Source organism: Miscanthus floridulus, chromosome 11 (assembly GCF_019320115.1).
Source record: "Miscanthus floridulus cultivar M001 chromosome 11, ASM1932011v1, whole genome shotgun sequence".
NCBI lineage: Eukaryota > Viridiplantae > Streptophyta > Magnoliopsida > Poales > Poaceae > Miscanthus > Miscanthus floridulus.
The window spans coordinates 63414682-63423563 of record NC_089590.1 but is presented as its reverse complement, the minus strand read 5'-3'; the positions used below and the strand labels follow the sequence as shown (position 1 = coordinate 63423563).

Sequence of the window (8882 nt, the reverse complement as noted above, 5' to 3'; positions counted from 1 at the left end):
GTTCCAGATCGTCGAGAGCCGTCGTCACGTGCGTCGATAGGGGATATCGACCACCAAACATCGACGTCCCGTACCGTCGGAGTTAGTGGGCCGATGCTTCAACTGCTTGGCGCGCGACCACATCACCGCCCAGTGTCACTACCTGTCCCGATGTCTCCATTGCTAAGGTACTGGCCATCGGTCCTGGGCGTGCGAGCGAGGACGTCCGCTGCCACGCAAGCCCTCGTCCTCAGGGCGTGGCCCTGGCTCAGGTGCCCCTAGGATGCGTCGACATGCCGAACCAAGGCGAACCAGCATGTCGTTGGGATGTCGCACCATGCCAAGCCAGATGCCGCCACCTTCGTCACCTCACCCCGTGAAGCAATTGACCACGCCGCCATTGGCGCTACAGCACCACAACAACACACTGCCGCTATCATCACCTCTAGGTGACACTGATAGCCGTCCCAACGTCAAGATCTTCGTCATCCCGAGGGGTGTGGACCTCGCCGTGCCTGAAGCGGACCTCTCCCTTGTCCTCGTCGCGCTTGTTGTTGGGAGTCAACCGTTTGTCTCGTCGGCAGACTTCCGGGCGTACCTTTCATCGAAGTTCCATGTGTCTGAGGGCCCCTTGTCTGAAGGCGCGGCCAGGGTCTGTGCTTGGCTTGGGGGTCCCTTGGCATGCGAGCGTTAGCCGAACGGTTACTCTAGCTCGCCGTGCGAGAGTTGGACTTGAGGACGAGGCGGACCTGGTGCTGTGGAGTCAATCGAGGCAACTACCAACTGCCAACGGCAGTGGACACGACATTGGATCCAATGCTGTTTGAAGCGACGATCCAAGATCCGGCTCCCGACCGTCGCTCCGCTTCAGAGCCAGGCCATGTGGCTGTGACGACCACTGACATGGTCGATAACCCTCCTGGCGACGTCCAGCCAACATCCGACAACGAGGACGCCAGCGCACGGAACGCGCTTTGCACCCCTCCCCGACCATCACAGTCGAGGTCGATTGAAGAAGAGATCGAGTCGCGGGTTTGCATCCCTCTACAGACCCCATCATCTGGCCCGAAGCTCAGGAGGCCCAAGACGCCAAAGTCAGTGTTCACGATGAGGCGCAGCGAACGCCTCGCTAGGAAACCCCGCACGGCCAACTCCACGCTACAGGCGCAGAATGTTCTTAAGCAAAAGCTTGGTATTGTCGTCCACTACAACGCTGAGGACGCCGAGGTCGTTGAAAAGTTTCGGGCAACCTTTACGGCCCCTTTATTAGCCAACAAACAGGAGGCACTGCAAGTGCTTTTTGGGGACGAATTCGATCCGTTGGCCATGAACCTAGATTTGGTCGGGTTCGACGTCCAGGATATTTAGGCCTTATGCTCAGCTGATTTGTCGCAAAATACTACTGTGTAAATCACAACCACGTGTGTTGTTTCGGTCGCTGGTCTCGATAATCAGTGGATTACCGTGGCATGCGTAGGTTGTAACAAACTCTACTTCTGCTTAACGAAAAACGTGCCACAGCACGATCACAGAAAAAAAAAAAAAACAGCCTCATCTGGCGTCCAAAGTTGTGACTTGAGAGGCTCGTGCAAACCTTAATTGCAACGATTGATGGCTCGTGCAGGTAGAGAAAAATACTCGGTTCAGAGTTCGTCAAAGTTGAGACTCAAAACTGTGATTAATTAATACGCAGACCTTCCAATGGAAAAAAAAGAGAGTAAAATCCACCGACTAATTAAACAAGCTTTTTTTTATCAGTGAGTTGCATGTGGGGCACTATGCATCAAGAGAAAATCTGCCCAACCTTCATATACCACCTCACAATCACAAGGCATCAGGCATGGCAAATAATCTCCCGGTATACACAGAACAGAACAGACTCCACTGTACTGTACCATACCTGATCAGTCTTGGTCAATAACATACGGTGTAAACACTACCCTCTCCAACCACAAAAGACTGTCACATGTAATCAATCAAATCACAAAAAATGAATATTAATATCTTATTGAGAATTTAATAGACTGGACACCTTTTCTCGTGAATACGCAGGAGAGCGTGTATTTTCCATTAAGGAGGGGAATAAATGTCCAGGTCTTACAACAATACGAACTCTCTACAGGACATCGCTGGAGAGGACCGATTCAGAGTCTAACTACTAAGATAAGAAACATGACAACCAAATAACAGGTAGCACACAGCTACACAGGGTTTAGCCTGAATTAAGTACACTGGACACATGAAAATGATGAACGGAAATTTGTCTTGGAAGGTACCTTAAACTTTATACCACAACCAAAGTCTGGTCAAAGATGTATCTTGGGAATCGTGCATGTACTGTATGTAGTACCAAACATTCCTACAAATGTGTCAAAACCATTGATGTATTTCCAAATGAATCAGTGACGAGAGAAATCAAACAGCATGTTATTGAGGGAAATGTGGCGAGCTAACTTTCCAGATGCATACACAAAGGCATGTGAGGAAGAGAATGAGATGGGTAATATTTATCACTGCAAGAAAAGGGGATGCAAAGAGTATCCCAGAAACAAGAAAGCAGGAGGCAAGACGAGATCCGCCAACCTCATACGAAGTGATACCTTTCTCGCACAAGTAACACAAAAGAGGACTGCTTAACAGATTATTCTCCCTTAATCTAAATTTGTGAAATAGTGAGCTTTACTCCAATTCGAGGATGATAGTGATACATATCTTGAGTCAAGAATGTTGACGCATCAGAGTTTTACAGCATTAACATTATATGCCAGGAGGACACTAGACATCATAGCGCCACTGTCTTGAAGCACAAAGGTTGCTTAAACACGTAGCATCATACTAGAAAAAACCAAGAGAGTAGGACATAACAAGTTAAACAGTTACTAGCATTCAAAAGAAAAATTATAACCGAGTATACCTCAGGAATATGCAATACATTAGTGAAAGAAATGATACTTTTCTTGTAACCTTTAGTTTTCCAAAGAATTCTGGTTCCTTTTGCCACCAAGAACATATCACATTTTTCTCCCCACAAAAATCTGTCCAAGGCACCTTTGTTTACTCAAAGATTTCAGCTATATTGTTGACAAATTCTATCTAAATCATGTAATGGAAATGCTAAGATCTAGATTACTTCCCGATTAAAATTGGACTTCATCAAGGGTCAGCCTTAAGCCCGTATCTCTTTGCCTTGGTAATGGATAAGGTTACCAGGAACATACAAGGGGATATCCCTTGGTGCATGTTGTTCGCTGATAATGTAGTGTTAGTGGACGAAAGTCAGGCGGGAGTAAATATAAAACTAGAGTTATGGCGACAGACCCTTGAGTCTAAAGGTTTTAGATTGAGTAGAACTAAAACCGAATACATGAGATGCGACTTTGGCGGAGTTGTATAGGAGGAGGGAGATGCGAGTTTGGAAAGTCAAGTAGTGCCTAAGAAGGATACCTTTCGGTATCTGAGATCGATGCTACAGAGGGATGAAGATATTGATGCGGACGTTAGCCATAAAATCAAAGCAGGGTGGATCAAGTGGCGACAAGCTTCTGGCATTCTTTGTGACAAAAGGGTACCACAAAAGCTAAAAGGCAAGTTCTATAGAACGGCGATTAGACCGGCTATGTTGTATGAAGCAGAATGTTGGCCTACAAAGATTCAACATGTTCAACAACTGAGTGTTGTAGAAAATGCGTATGTTGCGATAAATTTGCGGTCACACAAGAATGGACAGAGTTCGGAACGATGATATACGTGATAGCCTACAGGTAGCACCAACTGAAGAAAAGCTTGTCCAATATCAGTTGAGGTGGTTTGGCCATGTCCAAAGGAGACCTCCAGAGACACCAGTGCATTGTGGAGTCCGAAGCCAAGCTAATAATATGAGGAGAGGTAGAGGAAGACCGAAATTGACATGGGGGAGGCAATAAAAAGAGATTTGAAAGCTTGGAATATACCTAGAGATCTATGTTTGAATAGGAGTACTTGGAAAACAGCTATTGAAGTGTCTGAACCATGACTTGGGGCTCTTGGTGGGTTTCAACTCTAGCCTACCCCAACTTGCTTGGGACTGAAAGGCTATGTTGTTGTTGTTTAAACTTTATTTCAGTTTGAGATCTCCAGAGGAAAATATGTATCTCTTATTTTCTTGTAGTATGCAACCAAAGCTGCGTACAGGCAGCGGGGCTCCATAGAAGTTGTTTATATGGAACACACAAAGCTGATTTCTTTTTTCTATTATTTTGAAGTGTAGTTAGTATAGCAGACTGCTCCATTTGAATATTCAGTTAAATCCTCTATAAACGGTGTCCAAAACATTCCAAATTCATAAATTAATACACTGCACTTTCAGTAAGCCATAAATACTCGAAACTCCAAATTCGGATGTGATGTCCACTTAAATCCTATTCACCAAAAAGCCCTGCAAGATCCTTTCTACATGTCACTTGAAGGTTGTTCTTAGTATCTTCCATTTCAAGTATTCGACGGATGTAACTTAAAACTTCACTTGAAGCCAATGGATACACGAGGTGAACAATACACTGTTCTAATATCAGCAACAGAACAAGAAGGACAGAAATATCCTTTCTCTTTTTTTTAATAAAGCAGCACTGCAGGCAAGAATTGACTTCAGGTCCTTACCACTTACACCAGTCAGTGTAGAAACACGAAATAATGTTTGACTATCCAACTACCTCCTAATACATGTATCAGTGAAATTCATTTTATTGTTGGCTAACGACTGCCTCCATTTAACAATATAATGCCCCAACACATCACAAGAGTCAAAGTTTGCAAAATTTGAGAAATGAATCGGTGCGTTCATGTGGAGTTAACTGTAAAAAAATAATGCCATTAGACTTGCATTTCATTCACACATATAACTTTCCATTTACTGGTAGTACACTGTATTTTTCTACTAATGGCCAAGCTTAACCATGTCTAGAGGACTGGGGCTTCATATTATGAAACAGGAGTGGTAGAACAAAACCAGGACCCAATGTGTGATATTACCAATTGATCCAATATTTGACTAAGAACAGTATAAGCCCAAACAAAATTTGAGCAAGCACATGGTATTACAGATATTCAGGATAAGTTACAAAGGGAAAGTGTCAAGTGGACAAAAGGTAGACAATGCACCTCACTCAATCTCAATTTGCTGAGGTGCATCATTTTGATCTGCCTCACTTGATTCTTCAGAGCTGTTTTCCTCAGCTATTCTAGAAGCCTCCACTGTACGAGTTATCCATTCCTTGAGAGGATCCTCGTTCAGGTCAAGCCTCAAGAGGCCAGCAAACACACCACCCATGAATGCTACTGGCTCCTACAGACAGTGCATTTAGAACATCATCATCTGTTCTTGCTCCGACGAGCAAGAAAAGAAAATTCTAGACTGAAGAACGTATTAGTATTGTTTGATGAATAGCTACTCTTCCTGAAACCACCTCTGCAATTTCCATTTCCGCAAAGCATTCTAATTCCCAAAGTTGATGAAATTGGGAGAACCAAATGACAGTGAAGTATGAAACAGTACGCCTAAATATCAAGTCTAGGTTTCAATTTCGTTAGTTTCGCCTAAAGCATGGCCACTGAAAAGCTTAATCAAGAGTAAATCTACACTGAAACAACACTGAATTTTTCGACTGTTGCATAAACTCCCCGTCCCCCTTTCCAGGATAAACTTTGCAAGCGCACAGTCGGATTGAATGGCCAATTTCACATATCCACACAAGAAACTACGTATACAATGAACAAGTTGGAGCAATCCCCAATCCTGGGTTAAGAAAAGGACTGGACAGAGGTGTAGAAAATTTACCTTGATGGCTTCTCGGAGGATGCGCTCGTCCCCAAGAGGGTTGAAGCAAGCTCGCATGACCCCTGCAGCTCCCCTCCTCCTTCTCGTCGTCGTCCGCCCAGCAACCGCATGGAGACACCTCCGCTGCGCCAACCACAAGCGACAGTTAACCTCGTGGGGAAGTACACAAGGGTTCCTGTTCTACTAAGCTTGATGCTGTACAGTTTTACCTTGGCTGGAACTGCCGGCCTGCTGGGGCGGAGCAGAGCAGTGGCAGCAGCCGTAGAAGTCGCCATGGATTGCGAGCAAACGCCTCCAAACCAGTGTTCGACCATTCGAGAAGTTTCCTTGCAGTACGCGGAATCGAGCAAAGAGCTGGACGGTGGATGTGGATCCGTGATTAAGGATGGCAACAGGATATACCCGTCAGTATCGCCGCAACGTTCTCTTCTTCGCTAAAGAGAATTCATCTTATCCATGTCCTCGTTAACCGTCTTAGTATAGATTCTTGCTCATCTCTATATCTGTCGGGCATCGGTCGGGTAACAGATACCCGACGGGTACTGCATACCCCATAAACAAGAACACTTGGGGTCGTAGTTTTGCAATCGGAGACGTTTCTTCTTTACCCGGGTATAAATGTCGGAGTCTCGGAGATACCGAGGAGAAGGAGCGAGGTTGCGAGGAGGATGAGCAAAGGTGGCAGAGAGACCGGACTGAGAAAGCGAGGGGCACTAGCGTTCGTGAGGCAGACGTGCTTGTGCTACTGGCGAAGATGGTGAGGAAAAATTGAACTAGGGTTCCCAGAACGCATAAACTATATATATGATTGTTCAGGTTTGGGCCAAAATATCTATGTTAAACTTCTTTGACCTAATATTCGCATGACAGCTCAAATAGTCGGGTTCTCCAACGGGTAAAACGGACGGGTAAACAGGAAACGTACCTATATCCGCTATACCTGTCGATGATAGATTATTGCTTATTTAGATGTCCACAGATAAAAATATGATCCCATCCCTATTCCTTAATAGATCAAATACCTATCGCGTATCGGGAACGAGGCCCCGTAGCCATCTTTATCCGTGATTGGATGGAGCGGGGCAGCTGGCAGCGGGCGCAGCGCTCCAGGCCCGCAGTCGCGCGAGTCGGGGCTAGCGGGCCAGACGATCCCGGCCCAGACCGACAGAGTTCGTGCCTGGTTTGAGAAGGTTCGGTCCATCTTCGAAGCCCCCGAGCGCGAGGCCGCTTCGGATGGGCGGGCTCCTGGCCTCAGGCCTCTCGACCGAGCAGCTGCAGACGCGGGTGTTCCGCTTCTGGACCGTGCGCCGTGGGCCGTGGGCTGAGCTGGCACTCCTCGGGCCCGACCTCTACGCCTTCATATCCTCCCCGCTCTCCACCGAGGTGATTTTTTTTATTTCTATATCTATATTTTCCATATTTGTTTTTCTTGAAAAATAATATATAACTAGATATATGCCCGTGCGTTGCACCGGAAGCACAAGATTTTGTCCACGCCAAGAATGACAGATTTCATCATTTTTACAAAATAATAAAAAGTTACCGTGATGGGACCAGATTCTCTCTCCCTCAGAGTCTGGATGGAAGCAAACTACGTTAAGTGCATGACATCATGTATCACACGTGATCTCTAGATTAGTAACCGCGCTTAAGAGAAAAAAAGGAAACATGCTGAACCTGAACGTGCAAGGATCACGGTTGCAAGATTAGCAGTCTGCGTCGCCTCGCTCCATCCACCCTGTAATCCCGTCGATGCCCAGCTCGTTTCTGACACATACTCCCACCCGGTAATCCTTTATGCCTACAAGTTTGACGTGTCCTTTCTGCCCACAAGTTTGACGTGAGTATCACCCGGTCGATGATTACTTTAGAGTTTTTTTAGTGTATAGATATAAATATAGATTTTGCAAATATATAATTTTGCTGCCGATTGACTCGGTTAAATTGCCGCCAAATGGAACGGTGGTATACTGGTATTGCGGTAAGAAGTACATGTACATCAGTTGGTGGATGAAAGTTGGTTACCGCCATTAGATAAGGTGGTATCTCTATAGTTTTTTTTAATCTTTTTGTCCAAAACGAATGGCTTCAAAAATATTTTGAAACAGATGTTAAAAAGTAAGTATGACCTAGTTTATCTGTGTTGGTATCATAATTTTTACAGTTTTGAAAAGTATATTCCTCCCAGAATACTATGTTTGAGTTTTGAGTTGAAATGCTAACATTTTATCTCCTCCTTAGGACCATAGCTAGAAATACCTGCATTTTGAGCTGCTATGGAGCCATGGAGGAGATAGGATATGTACATAGTAAAATGAGAAGAATCGTAGGTACCTGATCCATTCTGCCCATGGTTTCTCGTGCGTTGCAGCTAAGGAGTTTAATATGAATTGATTGATACATTCATTCGTGTGGTGGCCATACTTATATGTATTTTTGCATTGCAACTAAGGAGTTTAATATAAATTGACACAAACATGTGTTATGAAGTCATTTTTTCTGAATTTTGGTCAAATTAAATGACGATAATACTTATATGATGGGATTCTTAGATTTGTGTTTGCTCCTGGTAAGACACAGAGCTAGTGATAGATTATTTACCCGTTAGTACTTAGCCCATGGTAGATATTTCTAGCTCTGCTCTTTTTTTATTTTAATTTTTTTAAAAAAGTATTTCTATCTCTGCTCTCTCTTTTTTCTATCTCTGCTCTCACCGCTGCATGTTTCCGTTTCTTGCACATCAGCCGCCTGCGCCTGCGGATGCGCGGTGCGGATAGCAACATCTACAGTTCCACTTGTTCACACATCGTGTATGAGTAGGAAGCTTCCTAGTTCCTTCGCTACTTCTATTGACGCATCTTTCTATCCTCAAGTTACTTGAATCAATAGAAGATAGCAGATTAGCGTTTCTACTATATAATATGCTACATAATAGTTCAGAATACCATTTGTGCTACTCGCTCTTGTATTATAGTATATACAAGCATTTTAAAAATGCATCAAAATACAAGGTATTTTAGGGATAGAAGAATTGTTTGTACTAAATAGTTGCATAAACAGTAGATTGCTTGCCATTTATCAAATCATTTCT

The 8882-nt window shown here is 44.4% G+C and overlaps 1 protein-coding gene across 1 annotated transcript; it reads right to left on the bottom strand.

Moving 5' to 3' along the window:
- Positions 1-4839: 4839 nt before the first annotated feature.
- On the bottom strand, positions 4840-6163 carry LOC136493729 (UPF0426 protein At1g28150, chloroplastic-like). The gene is made up of 3 exons (XM_066489861.1): positions 6001-6163; positions 5792-5914; positions 4840-5299 (listed from the first exon to the last, which is right to left on the bottom strand). Exons 1-3 carry the CDS (start codon positions 6103-6105, stop codon positions 5117-5119), a joined length of 411 nt encoding a protein of 136 aa, XP_066345958.1. The 5' UTR covers positions 6106-6163; the 3' UTR covers positions 4840-5116.
- Between the last annotated feature and the right edge of the window lie 2719 nt (positions 6164-8882).

What these genes read in the sequence shown, in the direction of transcription:
- LOC136493729 (XM_066489861.1), bottom strand. Translation starts at nt 6,105, where the DNA reads ATGGTCGAACACTGGTTTGGAGGCGTTTGCTCGCAATCCATGGCGACT. An exon ending in GGCCGGCAGTTCCAGCCAAG is followed by an intron (nt 5,915 to 6,000) that starts GTAAAACTGTAC and finishes TGGTTGGCGCAG; the next exon opens with CGGAGGTGTCTCCATGCGGT. An exon ending in TCCTCCGAGAAGCCATCAAG is followed by an intron (nt 5,300 to 5,791) that starts GTAAATTTTCTA and finishes CACTGTCTGTAG; the next exon opens with GAGCCAGTAGCATTCATGGG.